The 21,301-nt window shown below is 45.7% G+C and overlaps 1 protein-coding gene across 4 annotated transcripts in view; it reads right to left on the bottom strand.

The window, feature by feature from the left end:
- RABEP2 (rabaptin, RAB GTPase binding effector protein 2) overlaps nt 1–21,301 on the bottom strand; it is a 530,397-nt gene that overhangs the window by 138,152 nt on the left and 370,944 nt on the right. Inside the window, exons 13-14 of one of the 4 annotated variants that reach the window (XM_085618939.1) lie at nt 10,473–10,743; nt 8,612–8,674 (exon numbers count right to left, since the gene is read on the bottom strand). The exons of 2 other annotated variants lie outside the window; for them this stretch is intronic. In XM_085618939.1, coding sequence (XP_085475065.1) covers nt 8,612–8,674; nt 10,473–10,743 — 334 coding nt within the window. Of the gene's footprint in view, nt 1–8,611; nt 8,675–10,472; nt 10,744–14,481; nt 15,542–21,301 lie in introns of those variants that run through there. One more of the 4 variants, XM_085618940.1, reaches the window with a different exon arrangement.

Here is a 21,301-nt window from a genome sequence, read left to right as displayed (position 1 = left end):
ATCATGACAGTACAATATGACCAATCTAGCACTTCTATCACAGGGCAGTGTCAAAGGGGAGGAATGAGCAATCAGTGGCAGCATCTACCTACAAAGCACTTATGGCCACACATAACTCAGCTGAGGCTAGGCTAGGTGGAGGCAATGTGTCTTGTGATGCCAATAGGTTTCGCATATACCAGTGATCTCCTAGCAACCATTTCAACTATCAGTCAAGAGCAGTCAGTGGCAGACAGCAAGCTGCAGCAAACACATACTACATCCCCAACTTCCATCTGGCAACTGTTTTTGCATACTTACATCCACCCAATCCCCACTTGTGTAAATTACAACATTACCTCTTGGCCTGCATAATCCCTACTCATGCGAGTATGACCCCTCTCACATCCAACGCAAAGTAAATGCTCATCTCTCAAAATATCCTACATACACAAGCTCCCCATAATCACACCCTGGTGCAGCTATCCGGGAAACTATTTCTGCCCTCCAAGCTCCAACCTTGTACTCTAACTCTTCCACCCACACTCTCACCATCTCACATAATGGCGCTGCCCTTCTTACATGCACACCTACATTCACAGCACCACTCTTCATCACTATGTACACAACACCTCTCCCATACATACGTACACAATGTACTGCACTCATCACCTCCTTAGCACACGTTAAATGTATCATGTCAAATGGACACCTCATCACCATTTGGACCCTCACAAATGTCTTGGACTGCACTTTTATCACAATGTGCAGCATCACATCCAAATCTGACATTCCCACTTAACACCTCCCCACATTTCACACTCAGACACTTACATTACTCAATGAATCTGTCCTCATTAATTCGCATCTCACCATTCACTCACCCAATTCTGCTTACATTTTACTGATAGTCATTTCACAGACTACATTCAAACACAACATACATCAACCGGACTTCACCTCACATTTCACCGTACAGCACCCTAACTTACACAACTAGTGCATAACCTTGACATACATTTATCCACTTTGTCACAAATTGAAACTTGTCTCACTGTTGGCCTGTCACATCCACATCTCAGTCTCATGGTCCATGCCTCCATTGACTTATGCACTTTAACAACTATCTTCATCACTTACACTTCCTTGTCACAGTAATACCTCACTGTAGTGTCATAGACTACAGCTCTCATCTACCAAATTCAAACATTTTCTAGCTGGTTCTACCTCTATCACATCTACCTATTCCTAGCATTACTTGCCCAGGAATTAACCAGGCTTACAAGGTCACACACTGTGATTCACCCACTCCAGCATTTCAAAACATTCACATTTTAACAATGAGGATACTTCACGTCTCCTACACAAGAACTGCCTTTGAACTTAACTCCTACCTTCTACTATCATAAAAATCCTAACTTCTACTGCACCCATTACATATGAGGCTCCAAAGCAATTTCAAAATGGTAACCCAAGTCTCTCCCACATCTACCCTTGATAAGCTAGCTCAGCCCATGCAACATCAAACTGGCAAAACACATCAGCAGCTAGGCCTCACATTCTAACATCCACATCCTTCCCTGTCGGGTTCCTTATAGCGCATGTGTGTAACACAGGCTCCTGTAGCATCTACACCGCAGACAGGCCCACAACATTTTTGTGCACTCACTGTCAGTTCGACTTACCACATGTAACAAAGGGCAATACAATAGACATAACGGCACTCCAAGTTCATCTCTGTGCGATCTGGGACAGCATCAAGCATAGCTCAAAAGTACTCCATTGCCATACATGCACTAATTACAACATACACACAAATCATATGCTCTACTACAAATAAGATGTGGTTAAAAATTGTAACGTCCTAGCTTGGAAAGGGAAAACAATTGTCATTGGAAAAGTGTGCAAAAACTTCATGATAACAAGCATTCTCAACTCTTCTCACTCGGCACTCACCCCTGTTGAGCAGTGCCCAAAGTGCAATGATGACAATATGCTTGTCAGACTTCACTTGTGCGGGCGTACCATAGGATTACCCAATGTTCATACAGGCAGGGGCAGGTAGCAGTCACATCCATAGCATTCACAAGGGATGTGGTCACATGCCGTAATGATGACAATGCATTGTGTAGTCTGTGTGAAGGGTGACCACAAGTCAAGTGTGACATAAAAGCTAACACAATATAAAACAAACAAGCATTTGCAATGCAATAGGTCTCGCATTTGCAAGAGTTTGAGCTATTGTCATTGTAAATGACAATGTCTTTTATTTATTGTGTGTTTTGGTAACCTGCAAGTAGTGCGCAAACACGCACTTTGTACTTATAGTCCCTGCTTACGAGAAGCAAGGCTCACAGTGAAAGAGACACAGTAATTGCTAGCCTTGCTTCTCATAAGCAACGACTATAAGTACAAAGTGCGTGTTTACACACCGCTTGCAGGTTTTCTAAACACAGAAATAAAAGGCATTGTCATTTACAATGCCAATAGCTCAAACTCTTGCAATTGCAAGACCTATTGCATTGCAAATGCATCTTGAGCTTTGAGACGGAGGCAGCAGCAGCCTTAAGAAGGCAGGGACCATGACGCTCTGGCTTGGAAAAGCAAGAGGGAGAAGGAGGCAGCTGCAGCCAAAATAGACCTTGGTATTTGAATGCACAGCAAATGTGTCAAGATAAGAGTAAGATTTACCGCCCTGTTTACAACAGAGCTCTGTAAACCACAAGCACTGGTCTCGAGTGATCCAACTCCAAGAAAGAAACAACCCCCAAATGGGGGGCTGTAAACAATGCAGATTAAAATCTGGATATATGGCAAGCATCTCACCAAAAGATGGTATGGCTACTAGGTTACTTACAGCCAATCCAGCACGTTATAACTACCTCTACAAAAATTGCTTAGTAACCAAATGAGAACAGTCACCCATAAGGCAAAGGGCATGACTCGCACAGAGTCTGCATCGTGTTTGATACCCTATCCAAAGCAACGACTTCTACGGAGCAATGCAGTAGCCAAACAGACCCGGCAAAGACAGTGTAGAGGGCATGCTTGCTGTTAGTGGCTGTTCTAGCAGCAGCAATGGGTGCTGAAAAAAATGTTTCAGGATCCATTTGAAAAATGGATGCAGAGGTTTGCAAAGGTAGTGGATGACAAATGTGTATGATCAGATAATAATGATAAATCCGTAAATGTACCTAATGGTGCCTCGTAATAACGAGATTGTCAATAATGGAAATTCCAACAACATCAGACTATGCTATCTTCCATGCTGTATAAATTCACTTCATTTAAAGTACTCATTAAACATGTCAACCCCTCTCTCATAAGAGAAAGTGGGGGTTCAGAGTGTAACACAGGTGCAGACATGGAGCTGCAGCAAGATTAGGAGACATTTGAATTAACCACCTAAAAGACTCAGACTAAGCACGTCTTATAAATGCCCAATAAAGTTTGTTCAACAAAAAAAAAGGACTAAGAGGTATTCTAGCACAAGTTTCTACGCTGGTGCACTGATGAAAGTTAGCTCCCAAACACAAAAAGGTGGAGTAGCTCATAGCTTAATGGAATCCCCCATATGTTCCAGAAATCAGCACACAGGGTGTTAACCACAGATTACAATAACTGGATTGGCCCCGCCCTTCATCCTTCTCATGTCAATACAGGGAGTACTACTGGATGTAGTTAAAGGAGTGGGGGTTAAAGATAAAGAAGGTAACAAGCAACACATAAGAACAAGGTGCTAGATTAAAGTTCCGAACCTAACAAGGACTACTTTAGGGAGAATTATCTTCAAGCTCATGGAGTCATAATTCATCCCATGAAATGCACAAACAGGTTTTTAACTCCAGTTGTTTAAATACTTAAGGGACCATACGTGATATAAATAAATCAGAGAAGCGTCTTGCTTTTTCCCCCAACTAATTAAACAGGGTTCTCCCAAGCCTTCTTTTAGCAAACATTTTAAGGGAGGCCTGTGAGCTGTACACTGGTTTAAGCCTAATTGGCGCCCCTCCCCAACATGTAAATAGCAACTAACACTGTCTTCTTCCTGAAATCCCCAGTGACAGATACTTATTTGGAAGACTAAGCGAGCTTTATCAGATGTCCTGTGACAAACCTTCTCCTTGATTTAATTTTAGGTACCCTAAGATCACATGGAGTACTTATTGAACATTTCAGAGACATTAAAATATTTGCACTCGTCACCCTTTGTATTCCACCAAATTTAATTATTTTTGTTATGAATGCATCGTGTATTGTGATATGCTATATGACCTGCAATTCACCTCAGTAGAAATCCTGTTCTCACCCTTTGGCTTAACCTCTCTGTGCAGTGTTTGGTGCCAGGAGACATCCTGGTTATGATTTAGCACGCTAGTAAATTTACCAGTGTATCTTAGTGATTAGCAACAGTTACCAGCTCAGCCCCTTATTTGTGTACACAAATTCAAAAACATCCAATCCTCATCACATATAGCATGAAAGCCCAAACGGAATATATTGAAAAGGTAAAACCAGCCGCCCTATAGAGCAAGAAGGAGAGCAAAAAGCAGAGACAGCAACAATTCCCTCTAATTAAAATTAAAAATAGAAGTAAACTGAAAATAATGTAATGGTTTAATAGTCTAACATCACATATAAAATTTAAAAGTAAGGAACGATTTTCAGGCTCGAGTCCTGTATATAATAAAGCAGTGACACAAGCAAATCTTAAGCAACCTGTGAAAGAGAGACTCGAACATCGGTATGACCTGGTCTGAAAGGCAATGACTTCACCATTATGCTAGGAATCCTTTACGCTGGAACAGGGAGCGCTTTAAATGTAGAATGCACATTGAAACTGTCACATATCAAACTAAAATATACTCATAGCACTAACAAACAAAGGTATGAACTTAATGTCTAAACAGCAGTTTGCCGTTTAAGTACCACTGCTGATCTCTCCAATTAGGGCATGGCACAGGGGCCAGAACTACTGACTTGGGAGCTGGGGATCCTGGTTCGAGTCTTGGCAGCCCCAGGGGGACTACTGAGTGCAGGCTAGCCTGTAATCACTCAAGTAAGTTCCTGCTTGTGCCCCAGGGGCATTAGGTCATGCGCACTTATCTGGAGCACGGAAAAGAATGAAAGCTACGTCGGAGGATCTCCACTGCGGAAACAGGCAGCGCGTTGAGAGCACTTGAGGTGTTTCTGTACATCAGCGCTCGGGTAGAGGTAAACTACTTTGTAAACCAAGTGAAATGGTTAGTTTGTCAGTAATTGATTAACTAAGTGGGTTATTCTTGTGAAACAACAAATGTGTAAAAGTGCAGTTGCTCTTTACTTAGAAACCTGTGAGCGGTGCAAATGGGAAGTAGCGATTCCCCTCCCACTATAACAAAACACCGGGGCAAACAACCATAATCTTTGGAGTGGGTCAGGGTTTCTCTCTGGAAGAGATGCAAGGGGATGGCTGCACCACACGACTTGACAAACAAGCCCAATCTCCTTAAAACGAAGACCAAATCAACCCAATATCCTACTAAAAAAGCCCAACTGCTGTTAAACATCAAATAGAGCTAAAAAGCCAAAAGAATACACACAAAGAAACAAGAGGCACGGCCCAGGGACAGCACTAACAATTGTGGCATTAAGACAAGGTGGGAGGGAAGAATACTAAAGTAAAATATAAGCAGGTAAGGCATTAAAGCTGAACACAGGCAGACAATAACAGAGCAGACAACCAACAAATAAAATAGACCCTCAGAGAACAGATAAAGAACCATAGTGTAATGAGACAGTACTTAGTCTCTGCTGCATGGGAGGAACTGAAAAGAAAAAGGAGGGACAAAGCGGCAGGACTGACCACTAGCAAGCAAGTATTTTTAAAAGACAGTGAAACAAACAAATTAAAAGCAGTTGGATGTCTTTAAGCCCACAAGAGAAGTTACAACAGGTCTCAACTGATCGACCTAAAAATTAACATTCCAGTCTGTAAACGGAAGGTGTGCATGTTGCAAACACACTGACATCTCAGCCCATTTCTAAGTATCCCAGGTGAGGGGTGTTGTGTGTTGATTGTGCATCCCCTTGATGCACGATTGACGCAAACACAAGGGAGGGGTCTGTCCAACTGTAGCTGGTAACAGTGACTGCACACTAAAGGCAGTGCTCGGTTGCTGGGCTCTGTAGTCATTAGCATTTGTGAGGTCCTGGGCAGCTGTACAGGGGCAGTGTCAGTCTGGACTGGCATAAATCATCCACCCTTACCCAAATCCACTCCACAACATTCCTGTTTCCAACAACTGAGGTTCAGACTGCTTGCATGAACTGAGAAAAGAAGGAGATTGTTGCCGTGCATTGTCATGCTGAAATGATACACCTTTAGCTGTGTCACATGAGAGGGCCAGAAAGGGTACTGGATGACCAAGCACATACAATTGTCCATCACTCCGAATACACCAACAGGATTTGACATAGCTCAGCATTCCCAACAGGAAAAATAGATGGCCAAAGAGTACTCTATGAAATGAATAGGGTTTGCATTAATGTCAGAAACATAAATGACACGCAAAGAACATGGAGCACCCAGCGTTGTCTCTGAACAAGTACATAAAATATCTTGGACTCAACAAGCACAATCCACTCCTGACAGTATTGTAAAAACTCCTAAGCCATATGTATCCAAGTTACATGAGTGTTACCTAAATGATATCACTATTGCAGCCTTTTCCAGATAAAAACTGTCTGCCATCTTAGGTGAAATTTTAGGTGTGTCATATGCCATCTCCGAATCATCATATGCCTGACGCAACAACAGTTAGAACCTGTGCCCTTATGTGAAATGCACTAGCAAGTTGCTCAGTTGGGTGGAAAAGGTAGATACATAGTCAGGAGTCATGACACATATCCCTATGATGATACACAAACCAATCCTCTACAAACCAAGATAAACAGGAAGTTTCTTTGAAGGAACAACATAAAGCTTAACACAATGCAAAAAAGAAGTTGAACAAACAACAACCCCACAAGCCTGAAGTATCACGCATTGTGTCTTTGTTACAGTTGGCTTGTCACACATTCGCTCTGGACATGTAGACACACTCAAAGTCACTTATCACACAAATCCTCAGTGAAAAGCTCGGACAAAACATTGCAACTAACATCAGCCTGTGATAGACCATACATCCCATCCTGCTGCTTGCCATACTCCGGTCTGGTGCATCATATTTCTGGTTTTCTGATCCAATGCATGGACATGTGTACACAAACACAGATTCGAAAGGAACATCACATGAGCATGTTGTGGCCTTGTCCAGTAAACAGATCAGGGAAAGGCCTAGACTATCACACTAGCTGTGGCATAAGGCCACAATGAGATGAACATAACACTAGCTACTGTACCACTCTACAATCCCAACATGTCATCACTAGCATTCCTATTGTGTTACAACCAGTCATGTGCCACATGCTGTGTACACTTTCAACTAACAAATACAACAATTGAGTCAATCCCTGTAAAGACAGCAAAACATGGGAACTTACTGAGACATGTTCTGGACACACACACCATTCACATGATGTACCCAAACAGGAGCAGGATGGGATGACTGACATCTAACTTTAAAGTCACTGGACCATAACGAGCACAGACACCTTGCCTAACAGGAATATCTGCATAAAGTGGAGTCCTTGGAGGTAACAGGGTCGGGACACTGTCACAATAATGTTTTTCTTACATTCACTAGGGGCACAGGAAATGTCTCAGATGGTTACACAGCCTTGAAGCGTACTGCCCTACAGTGGCATGCCATCTGTGGCAAGGTTGTCAGGTTGGATAAGGAAGAGGTTTAGGGGAAGGAGGTGGAATTCCTGGGCTGAGGGGGAAACAGGAGAGGCAAAGGTAGGTGTTGTGGAGGCAGAGGGTTCTGATGTCTGTGGCGTGTCTGTGGATACATGTGTGCTGTCTGGTGGTATTCTGTGGAGGTGGGTGTGTTGTCTGTCTTCTCAGTGTGCGTGCGGGGGGTTTGTCCTTGGGTCTGTGTTTATTTGCTGCATGTGGCTGTTGAAGTGGGTGCATGCCTTGCTTTGCGTGTGCTTAGGTCACGGAGGGGAACTGGGACTGTGGATGGGGAAGAGGTAGGAGGGGGGTGGGAAAGCTAAAGCTGGAACACTGCTGCCATCAGTGTGGGGGCCAGAGCCTGATTGGATCTCTGTAGGGCAGACATGTTCAAGTGAATGCCCTCCAGCAATGATACCATTTTTGCTAGATGGGTGGTATGCACCTGGAGAATATTCAGCACTGCTGTCTGCCCCACAGAGATCTGCCTCAGGATATCTATGGCCTCCACACTCAGGGCAGCAGGGGAGATAGGGGCAGGGGGTGAGGTGCCTGGCGTGAAGGAAACGGGCCCCATTCTAGGGGAGTAGCCAAAGACAGTGGGAAAGGGAGCAGCTGGGAGGGTGGAGATGGTAGGGGTGGTGGTGGACTGGGATGTAGAGGAGTGTGTTCCTGGCTCATCCACCACCACATGGGAGTCCTCGCTGGAGCTGGTATGTGATCCAACTGATGTCTCATCAGACGTGCCCTTAGCAAGGCTCCCCTCACCCTCTGTGCCACTGGTTCCCTCCTAATCTGACTTAGCACTGGAACCTGTATGGTGAGCTGCTTCTCCTTGGTACGTGGTGCTGCCTCGTCCGCTGGCCGGTGCTGATGCTGTGAACAAGAAGGAAAACGAACCACATGAGTCACCCGTATGTACTTGACACATAGGCATCATCAGAAATCTTCACAGATCAACCAAATACATCAATTGGATTTGTGCTTTTACACTGCAATATTGTTCCGTATATGGCACTTTTTAGTATACTAGTTAACCATTGCTCCCTCATACATGATGATGTCTGCAAAATTAGTTGTCGCAATATCAAAAACCACAATGCCAACTACTTCACTATGTACCAGGTGATGTGTTATCTTTTGCTACTGATGGCTTTGTGTCATGACATACCCGTCTCATCTAACACAAGGGAGTTTAGACCCCCAATGAAAATAGGATTCACACAATTGAATTGAGACATGGTATCCATTCTGCAATTCCTAGTCATCAAATTGGGAACCATTGGGTCTAATGTTACAGGTAATTTAACTTTTTGGCGATACATCAATCTGCTGTAGTCATTGCATAAGTCATGTCACACAGATAACAGCGATTGTGCTCAGTCCGCCTGTAGCCTAACTTCTTTTCTGTCCGGTCACACATCGAACGCTTATCGTGGAGACACCAAGGAAGTAGGTATACCTAGGGAGAGAGGCACGTGGCCCACAGTCTTGTGTCATCTATGCATAGTGTCAAGAAGATGATTCAGAATGTTGTGAACATTGGAAACATCTCACCGGTTTTACATGTGAACAATGGTCAACACACTTCCAAGTCCAATGTCTGCATCTTCACAATGGTTCATGTGGATAACCATGCCACTGGGCTGTCAGGGTGCATCGTCTGTACAGACTATTAGTAATGAACCACTATTCTTTAACAGTTTAGTCAACACTGTGTACCAATCCTATCAAGACTGCAGAAGTACCCATTTGTAGAGGCCAAGCCTGAATGTCCATTACTTCTTTTAGACATATTGCACACTTTGTACAGCTTAAATTGCTCCTGTTTACCATCTAATTTTGTTAACTTACTCCAAAATGATGCACATTTGACATCTGTGATTCTGACAGTGATGCACTGAACACATGGTTGAAAAAGGCATCAAGTATGAGTACTCATGAGCTTTTACACACATGCGAAGCTTTGAGAATGTGTATCTAACATCATACCTTACACTTGCAGCCATGTTTCCACCAGTGACCACCTATGTTTGCCACAGTTTGGCATGTGTTGTCACCATTGCAGAGTCAGACACATAGACACATTCTTTTGAATGGGGAGAATGGAATCTTATACTCAATCATGTGAAAGGCCAGTGTGACAGGTGACCTGAGTTAGCAAACCTGTAATGAGCCCATGGGATACATTGAAATGCACTGAGCACCAGGTCTGGGAACTAACATTGGCACACTGACCAATCAATACTGACCAAGATCTCAACATAGACATCACCTGCTACCTGGATGTATAGCATGGGCTTTTTAGACTTGGGTGCTCCAACAACAACATACTTCACAGATTTGGTGTGACCACACTGAGAACAGGCGAGACATTAGTCAATTTGCAGACACATGTTGAGCAATTACATTACTCCGGAGGGTTATCCCCATCCAAATGTTGTAATTTGTGCAGATCAACTGAACAGAGCACTAATGTCACAACCCTGAATATATTTTCCTCACACGTTCTAGGTGTAAGGGGCATAACCAGGCATCTAATTATCCTGGTGCATATACATCTTTTAACACTGAACAGTGATTTTGGGTGTCTTACAACCTGTAAAAGGGCCAGCAGACTACGATAATTCAATGTGTATGATTTAAAATGTTGTGCAACAAGGCACATACTCACCCCCTCCTTGCTGCTTTGTGGCTTTCAACTTTCCATCCAGGTCAGGGAAGACCACCGCTAGGATGCGGAGCATGTGGGGAGTCAATGTCCGGCATGCATCCCTCTTGCCTGGAGGTGACAGGCCCAGCTGGACTTCGGTGATCTTCTTGGTCCAGCCACGAAGGTCCTGCCACCATTTGCAGCAATGAATGGTGCGCCGATTGGTGACCCCCACGGAGTGCACCTTCCAGGCGATGGTCCTCCACAGCTTGGCCTTCTGATGGGAGTTGACCTGTAAGGATGACATGGTGACAGACCCTTAATTCACATGCCCCAAGTTTCAGAGTCAAACACTGGTACACATAGGTCATGGTCAGATTGGCATCAATGTCTTATAGGTAGGCATGTGGCATTATGTGCACTTTGCCTGTGTTCATTGACTCCATCCCATAGGACCAGTAATAAGATGTTTACCCCAGTACACACACTTATACAGCAGTGTACTTGCCCAGAAAAATTTATCTACGCACTTTAAAAGTTAATGAAAAACAGTTTACGTTTTTCTTTGTAATTTTCCTAATGTCACTAGTGCATGGTTATTGTCCCTGTCAAATGACAATGAAGTGTATCACTCACCTGCTCCCCTGGTTTGACATAGAGCTGGCTGTACAGAGGCAGGAGGCTGCCCAGTAGCACCTGGTTCTCCTCCTGGCTGAATGCTGGGGCCCTGCCAACTGTATGTGCCATAGTAGGTTCCAGGGAATGTGGACACCGCAGCAGAGAGATGGGGGAGATGCAGGAATGATGCAGGTAGTGCAGGCAAGTGAATCCTCTAGGGAACAGACAGACATATCTTCTAAACCGCAGAGGTGTCTTCAGTTTAAGCGACCAATGCGATAGGTTTGAGTCAGGCGCATTTTCTAAATCGGTCCAATGGATTACATTGCTTGCAGAAGACACGCTTACCACGCATTTAGAAAAAAATATCATTCCGCGAGTGACTTTAATACATTTGGCAATGGGAGTTTACCGAGCCGTTTTCCCGGCGATGAGGACACATATAAAGCCGCGTCTGTCACCATAACAACAGCCAATGGCAGTATCCGAATCGGTCACGATGTGCATACCACGTCATTTGAGTGATCGGTTGGCAGGTCAGACACTTATAAATGTGGTAATTTTGAGTTAATACATGGCTGGATGCAGCTTTTTCATGTTGAAAAGGACATGTAACTGAAAAGCTCACACTCACATGATGACCTAACCTTGAGGGGCACATGTCACACTGATTGGGAGGTTATTAACAACTGGGAAACACACAACTCCATTTAACCTCTTAGGCTCAGTCACAGTCACCAAGCACTTTTGGGCAATACAAGTTCAGGCTTTACCAAATCACTGCATCATGGCACAGTGTGACCCAGTGCGCAATCTGTGTGATATGAAAATGGAAAGGTGGTGTGTTTTACAAATCCAGGATGATGCATTTACAAATGTATGACAACACCGTGACATTAAGCAGCCACATACGGTTATGTTTAACATGTGTATTTTTAATGTATCTTTGTGTCCCACCTTAAGTGGACAACAGTATTGTATGGGACTCCTATATAGTTAATGGTTTTTGTATGTGTAATGCAGAAACAACAACATAACAGTGTCCACCCTTTGAGAGTAGTGAGGAAGATTACCATTGTGAGATGCTGAGTGTATGTGGTGTCCCACAAATCAGAGATTACATGATCTTATTGTGGGTATATTAGAAGCTTGTGATTGTTCTAACAAAACTAGATCTATTCTTATTTTGTAGTAAGTTGTGGAGTATGCCATGCTAGCTTCACATGAACAGGGACAGACGCTAGTGAGGTTTACACTACTGCACTCTAATTGCTGTGTAACCATACCTTGGAAAAATGTCCAGGAAGCTGTGATATGTATGGGAGGACAACCCCATTCATTAAAATGTGTATTTTCATTGACATCCAGTGTTAGGTGTGGTCATTTTTGATTTTCTGTTTGTCAAAGTGCATGTTCATGGGGACATTGTAGATTAACACCAATTGTGTTTACACTCTACACAAAGGTATCGTAGACAGACTCCAGTGTACAGGCCATTCCCAGACCTTCAAACAATGGAAGAATGAGACATCAGCAAGAAGTATCTTTTCACAAGGGGAGCAATTGAAGAGTTGTGCCAGCAGCTGTCTCCTCATTTGCAAACTGGTTGCACCTATCGAACAGCACTGATCCCCAAGGTGAAAGTGATGGCAGAATTTTGTTGGCACAGGATCAATTTAGTACACAGTGGCAACATCGGGTGGAATGTTCCAGCCCATGTTCAGCAATGTCCTTCCGGATGTGTTTCAGACATTGCTCCGTTACCTGGACCACCACACACAGTTTCCGAAACCTGGAGAGTTGTCTAACATCAAGTGTGATTTCTTTGCTTTGGAACGGATACCCCCCATGTCACTGGCTCCATTGATGGCACCCACGTTGCATTGATCCCACTACAGGCCAATGAACAGGTCTATAGAAACTGTAAACATTACCACTCTATCAATGTACAGGTGGTGTGTTTTGGGGACATGTCCATCTCGCACGTCTGTGCCCGTTTCTCTAGATCAGCACATGATGCATACATCATTCAAAGAAAAGTCATCACCCATTTGATGAGTCACCTGCCACCTGACCGGGCCTGACTTGTTGGTAGGTGATGTATATGTATGTTGCAGTGTTGGTTGTGTGTCAGATAGTGATCTGTTGTCCGACAACTCAAGTATTTTCTTTGTTCAATGCAGGAGACTCTGGATACCCCAACCAGCCCTGGTTACTTACACCACTGCGCAACACAGGCACCCCAGCAGAAGTGCACTTGAATGAGGCCCATGGTAGGACCAGATGAGTCATGGAGCAGATGTTTTGCCTACTGAAGGTAGGTTTCAATACAAGGTACAAGGTTTCGCTGTCTGGAAAGGACGGGAGGAACCACCAATATGCCCCATTGAAGGTGTGCCAGATCATCACTGCTTGCTGCATGCTACACAACATAGCAATACGTAAGGGAATACCTCTCATACTGGACGACGGAGACCAGGAGGTGCCACCGAGGGAGGATCCAGGACTGGGCCAGGATTGCAGTTGGGATGATGATGATGATGGCGGGGATTTGAGACAACAGCTCATCCATTTCTTCTTCACATGAGTATAAGTATGCAATGAGAGGAGGTGACTATCCCCAATTTGTTTGTTATTGGGTTGCTAGTGGACAATGTGTAAGTATGCTTGTGAGTGTCTGATACTTGTCCTGAGGTTTTTCCTAAGATGGGTCTTTGAAATGGGCAGATTAAAATGTACAGTGTTACCGTGAAGACTAACTAGTGTTTACACTGACATTTTTGTGCTTAAGATGAAATGGTTTGCAAAATTGTGCAACTTTATTCCTGATTTCCTAACTCAGTTTGTGATTTTTTTTTTTTAACAGGGTACTTTACCATGTGATCTCACCTGACACATGATGCTGTGACAGACTCCGACGTGAATGGTTTCTGAACTCCCTGGCACGCACTTCCTTCAGATCTGATAGTCAGTTGAATTTTTGTTTTTAGTCACTCGAAGTACTGCGTTATGTGATTTGGCTTTGTGTTGAGGCACCATGTTGTATCTTTAGAATAAACCTCTGTTCCACATTGATGTGTGCACTGTCTGTTATCACACATCCAAGGAGTCTTTGAATCCATATTTGACAATGATGAGCTGGTTCGCTAACAATGACTTTGATTGTGCACGCAAATAGTGATAGTTTTGTAGACAATAGATTTCTATTGCATCTGTACCATGTACTACTAGTTGTGTGATAACCTGGTTGTGTATATCTATCATGCTGTGCCAAGGCACTTTTATTCATCAGTCCTTAGTTCACTACTTGGAAGTAATTTGTCACCAATGTTGTTGACAATTTCTACTTTGTGATTTTGCAGGACATTACAATATGTACATTTAGGATTCAAAGTCACGATATGAGCAAATATTTCGTGAAAAGTGTTTTATTTTTGTGCATTAAGGTAGGAAATAATTCCACACAATGGTGGTGTGCTCACAACAACAAAAAATAGGAACGTGCAGATAGGAGTTGAAAGTGTTTGTAGATTAACTCTTCAAAGGTAAAGCCACAGTTATTTGAGTCGAAAGTCCAACTTGGACCCTCCATCCAATGTGGGACAGCTCGAAGACAGTCAACAAAGTGAACGCTTGGCACACAATGGAGGATATCAGGGGCTCATTGTCACTTCCTAAGGGTGATGCATTGCAATCCGTCTATCAATCCCATGTTTTGCGGGGGGGGGGGGGGGGGGGGGCCTCCGCTGCAGGCTCCTGGGGTGCTGTGGACTCTCTGACAGACTCCACGTCCCTCCCTGTGGCTTAGGCAGATGTTGACGAATCAGATGTTGTGGGCACACAGGGAGGTGTGATTAGGTGATCTGCAATCCAGCGGAGGCTGGTACTAATATCCCTCAGCACCCCATTCATATCAATTTTCTGGTTGAATGAGTCCAGGCGTTGGTTCTGCCCTGCCTGTAGCTGCTCTAGGTTGCGGAGGAGCCCAAGGATCTGGCCCATCTCATCCTGGTAAGCCTGGTAGACATTGATCACCTGGGAGAGGTTTGAGTGATCTTCATCAGCAGCACCAGCTGCATGACAGCGTAGGTCCCCACGGCCCCTCCCACCACCCCTACCCACCAAGCAGGCCCAGTTGGTGATGGCACAGCCAACACAGCCTCCTTCCTCGTTGACAGGGGTGTTATCCGTCAAATCAAGAGTGCCCTGTGTTGATGTGCTGTTAGTGGTGTCCCGGGCTGCTGTGTCCGTCAGGGTAGGGGACAGCTGGGTGTTGTCAGCTGAGGCGGCAGTGGTCGCAGAGGATTATGCTGTAGCCGCTGCTGGTGCTGTGGGCCGACCCAAACCTGATGGGCCAGGTTGGTCCTCGTTGTCTGTGGATGGTTGAGAGGTGTCAACGCCAGAGAGCTCCTGATTGGCCAGAGTCTGGGACTGGCTGTCCTGATTTGTTCCGGGGATGTTCCCAGCTCGCCCTGTGGGTACACAAATGACATAATGATGGATGTGAATGTCGACTGCACCTAAAATCCTACCCATTACATAGATGGCTGAACCTAATAATGAGTTAATGAAGATAGATTGGCCTCCTTCATTCATGATGCTGACCTATGTTTTTGGAGAATAGAGCAATTCTGACAAGATGGGGGATTAGTGAACATGTCCAGCTTGGTGCATACATTGGCATGTTCTGTTTCGTTCTCATGACATGACCATAGACATTGATTGGCACCTGACAATCTGTAGATGACACTGGTGGCTTAGTATGCTCCGCATCTGTAGGATACCAATGACATAAGTACTCTTTAGATCCTAATGTTGGCATTTGTCAGGTCTGTGTACTGGGCTTAGTCCATGTCCCAGCAGTCACATAGGTATGGCTGCCTACACAATCAGTCTGTTGCTTTCCCTGGAATTTTGTGGTCATGTTGTGAGTGAGATGCTTATTGTTCTCATCTCATTACACACAAGTGAATGCATGTGAGGAGCCAAATGTGTGACTGCTTAGCTTTGTGCCTACACAGATAATGTATTTTGTACATTTACTCCATAGTCAGATGAGATCACAAACTCTGCTTTCTGCCATTTTCTGGCAAACTAATTTAATGAGCTAAGTTTAGAGTGTTTATGGTGTATTTGTGAAACGTACTCTCCTCCTTCAACCCAGTCAACCAGGCTACCAGGAAGAGTGTTGTCCAGACAATGCTGGGAAGTGCACATGCAAGATGGTTGTCACTGGTGCTGGTTTTTATAAAACAAAGGCAAATTTGGTAGTTGTGATAGGTTAAGACAGCAGTCCCCAGTGTCAGCCATCTTGCTAGTACACATCTACTCACTGTCAGGTAGACATAGGCCCAGATGAAGTGTTTGAGCTCTGTGTGGGGAGGAGTGTTTGGTGTTATTCACACTCCAATCAGGCCCAGTCCTACATACACCTTCCCACCCAGCCCACCAGCGGACCTAAGAACTATGCTTTACTAACATTGAGGGGGAATGCAGTAACAAGATGTCTGCCACTGGGGCCTGGTGTTTGGAGCACAAAGCCATGATGGGAGTTGTGGACAAAACACAGCCCTGTCATCAGTGTCAAACATCTTGCTCGGACATTCCAATTAACTGTCAGAAAAGCAGAGTTCCATGTAGGCTTTTGGTGCTGGATGGGAAGGTGTGTGTAGGACAGTGCCTGATGTGAGTTGTGACCATTGCAAATACTCCTCCTCCCACCCAGCACAGATGTCTCCTCTGGGCCTATGCCTATCTCACAGTGAGTGGCAATGTACTGGCAAGATGTCTGACACTGGGGACTGGTGTCTGACTTGACACAAACTCCAGTCAGGGCCTTGAGCTTATCACACCACTCCCTAGTGTCAGCCATCTTGCCAGTACATTTCCACTCACTCTCAGCAACGTGGAGTCCCAGGTGGGCTGGTTGGGATGGGTGAAAAAAAGGTGTGTGGGCCCAGGCATAGTGGTTGTTTTAGTTACAGCAAATATTCCTTCTCCCACACAGCACTACAAACTACTGAGTCCCTATGTCTACCTCACAGTGAGGGGAAGTGGAGTAGCAAGTTAGCTGACACTGTTGCATGGTGTTGAAATTGTAAGCAACACCCATCAAGGCCCTGTGCTCCAAACACCATAGCCCAGTGTCAGACAATTGCTGGTACATTTCCACTCCCTCATTAAAACATGATCCAATGGGTGCCGTTTGGGAGGGTTGGACGTGTGAGTGTATGGCATTGCCTGATGGGATTTGCATTAATGGCAACCACTTCTCCGCCCACATGGCACAACCACTTCATCTGGGCCTATGGCTAACTGACAGTGAGTGGAGAATGGACTAGCAAAATGGCAGACACTGGGGACTGGTCTTTGGAGCACGAAGCCATGATGGTAGTTGTGAACAATTCAGACACCATGGATCAATGTGAGCCATCTTGCTAGCAAGCATCCCCTCACTGTCAGGTACCCATAGGCCCAGATGAGCTGTTTGGTTTGGGTGGGAGGACGAGTGTTTGCACTGACTACATCTCCCATAGGGTCCTGTCCTACATACACCTTCCCGCCCATCCCAAACAGCCCAACAGCCCTTAGGCTTATCTCACAGTGTTTCAAAATGTACCTGCAGGATGCCTGCCACTGGGCACTGGTGTTTGAATTTACCACAACTCTCATCATGGCCTTGTGCTCCAAACACTAGGCCCAAGCCTCAGCCATTTTGTCAGTAAATTTCCACTCACTGTCAGGAAAGCATGGTTCACAGTGGGCTTGTAGGACTGGGTGGGAGGAGGAGTGTTTGCAATGGCCAGATCTCCCATCAGGCCCTGTACTACTTTTTCCACCCTGCACAAACAGCATTCCTGGAACTATGCTTTCTTGAGAGTGAATGGATATGTACTGACAAAGATGGCTAACACTGGTGCCTGGTGTTTGGAGCACAAGGCCCTCAATCAATCAATTAGGGAATTATAAGTGTGCTACTCACCCGTGAGGGTCTCAAGGCGCTTGGGGAGAGGGGTATGAAACTCCGTTCAGCCGAAGAGCCACGTCTTGAGAGTTTTCTTGAAGGTGTTCAGGGAGGGGGCAAGTCTCATATCTGCAGGTAGTTTTTTCCAGGTCTTGGCTGTGATGTGAGAGAACGATCTTCCACCTGCTCTGGCTCTGTGGATCCGTGGGGTTTCCGCCAGTGCGAGGTTGGCCGATCGCAGGTTTCTTATGGGTGCGTGGAAGTTTATGTCGTTGAGGTATGAATCGAGTACGATGCCATGGTTTTTGGCGTGGTCTGTGGGGTTGGTTGGCTTCCGAGGACGGTGGGCCACCAGGAATTGTCCCACGCTGATGGGGTGGTTCCAAGGATGAGGAGTTCTGTCTTCTCGGCATTGAGTTTGAGGCAGCTGCTGGTCATCCAGATTGCGACTTCTTACCCTGTTGGTAGTTGTGATAAAGTCAGAACCAGTCCCCAGTGTCAGGCATCCTGCTAGTACATTTTGCACCACTGTGAGGGAAGCTTAGTTCCTGTTGGGCTGTCTGTGCTGGTTGGGAAGGTGTATGATAGGAGTTGGGTTCAACATCTGGATTGTAGACACCCTGGTGTGCTATTTGAGCTGTGTGGGAAGGTATGTGTGGGCCAAGGCCTGATGAAAGTTGTAGTGACAGCAAAGATTCCTCCTCTCACCCATCCCAAATAGCTCATCTGGGCCTATGGCTACATGACAGTTTGGAGAAGTGTACTTGCAAGATGGCTGTCACTGCTAAATTGTGTTGAACTGGAAGCCAAATCCCATCAAGGCCCTGTGCTCCAAACACCAGACCCAAGTGTCATCTATGTTGTCAATACATATCCACTCACTGTCAGGTAAGCAGGGTTCCATGGGTGCTGTTTGTACTGGATAGGAGGGGACGTGTTTGCCCTGACAAAATCTCCCATCAGGCTCGGTCCTCCACACACCTTCCCACCCATCCCAACTAGGCTAGCTGGGACTCTGCTTTCCTGACAGTGAGTGGCAATGTACTGCCAAGATGTCTGATATTGGGGACTGGTTTCTGATTTGTCCACAACTATCAATGGTCCAAACAACAGTCCCCAGTGTCAAACATCTTGTCAGTACATTGCCACTCAATGTCAGGTAAGCAGAGTTTCTGGTAGGCTAGGTGGAAAGAGTGTGTGTAGGACAGGGCCTGAAGGGAGATGTAGTCAGGGCAAACATTCCTCCTCCAAAGCAGCACAAACAGCCCACCAGGAACCATGCTTACCTGACAGTGAATGGAAACGTACTGACAAAACAGCTGACCCTGTTGACTGGTGTCTGGAACACAATGCCACGATGGGAGTTGTGGACAACTCAGACAACAGGCACCAGTGTCAGACATCATGCTAGTACATTTTGCACCACTGTGAGGTAAGCATAGTTCATGCTGGGCTGTTTGAGCTGGGTGGGAAGGTGTACAGAGGACAGGGCCTGATGTGAGTTGTAGCCATTGCAAATACTCCTCCTCCCATCCAGCCCTGGTAACTGCTCTGGACCTATGGCTACCTGACAGTGAGTGGAAGTGAACTAGCAAGATGGCTGACACTGCTGGATGGTGTGTTACTTGAAACCAACTCCCATCAAGGCCCTGTGCTTCACAAACCGGTCGACAGTGTCAGCCATCTTGCTAGTACACTTCTATTCACTGTCAGGTAGCCATAGGCCCAGATGAAGTGGTTGTGCTGGGTAGGAGGAAGAGTCTTTGCACTGACTCCATCTGCCATCAGGCCATGTCCTAAATACACCTTCCTACCAAGCACAAACAGACCACCTGGGACACTGCTTTCCTGACATTGAGGGGAAATGTGCAGGCAAGGTCGCTCACACAGGACTGGTGTTAAAAGCACAATGCCATGATGGGAGTTGTGCTCAGCTCAGGAAACAGGCACCACTGTCAGACATCTTGCCAGAACTTTTCCACTCACTGTCAGGAAAGCAGAGTACCAGGTAGGCTGGTTGGGCTGGGTTGGAAGGTGTGTGGAGGACAGGGCCTGATGGGAATTGGAGTCAGTGCAAACACTCCTCCTTCCACCCAGCCCAAATGCCCACCAGGAACCATACTTTCCTCACAGTCGGTGGGGATGTAGTAGCAAGATGGCTGACTCTGGGGACTGCTGTTCAAACCACAAGGCCATAATGGGAGTTGTCAACTCAGACAACAGGCATCACTGTCAGAGAGCAAGAGAGTACCCTCACTGTGAGGTAAGCATTGTTCTAGGTTTGCTTGTTGTTCTGTTTAGGATGAGTAGTGTTTACAAGGACTCCATCTCCCATCAGGCCCTGTCCTACACACACCTTCCCACCTAGCACCAAAAGCCTACCTGGAACTCTGCTTCCCTGACAGGGAGTGGGAATGTTCTTGCAAGATGTCTGACACTGATGACTGGTGTCTGATTTATCCACAACTCCCAACAGGGCCTTGTGGTTCAATCACCAGTCGCCAGTGTCAGCCATTTTGTCAGTACATTGCCACTCACCGTCAGGTAAGCAGAGTTTCAGGTAGGCTAGTTGGGCTGGGTGGGAAGAGTGTGTGTAGGACAAGGCCTGAGGTGCGACATAGTCAGGGCAAACACTCCTCCTCTAAACCAGCACAAACAGCCCACCAGGAACCATGCGTACCTGACAGTGAGTGGAAATGTACTGACAAAATGGATGGCATTGTGAACTGGTGTCTGGAGCACAAGTCCCTATTGGATGTTATGGACAAATAGGCACCCGTCATAAGTGTCAGACATCTTTCAAGTACATTCCTACTCACTGTCAGGGAAGCAGAGTTCCAGGTAGGCTTTTGGTGCTGGGTGTAATGGAGTGAGTTGTAGCCCTTGCAAATACTTCTCCTCCAACCCAGCCCTGTTAACTCCGCTGGGCCTATGCTTACCTCACAGTGAGGGGAAGTATACTAGCAAGGGGGCTGACACTGTTGCATTGTGTTGAACCTGAAGCCAACTCCCATCAAGGCCTTGTGCTCCACACACCATGCAACAATGTCTGCCATCTTGCTAGTACACTTCCATTCACTGTTAGGTAGCCGTAGGCCCAGATGACCTGGCTGTGCTGGGTGGAAGAAAGAGTGTTTGCCCTGACTACATCTCCCATCAGGCTCTGTGCTCCACACACCTTCCTACCCATCCCAACTACATTACCCGGGACTCTGCTTTCCTGACAGTGAGTGGCAATGTGCTGCCACGATGGCTGACCCTGGGGACT

Source organism: Triturus cristatus, chromosome 7 (genome assembly GCF_964204655.1).
Source record: "Triturus cristatus chromosome 7, aTriCri1.1, whole genome shotgun sequence".
Lineage (NCBI taxonomy): Eukaryota > Metazoa > Chordata > Amphibia > Caudata > Salamandridae > Triturus > Triturus cristatus.
This window is presented reverse-complemented; position numbering and strand designations above follow the sequence as displayed.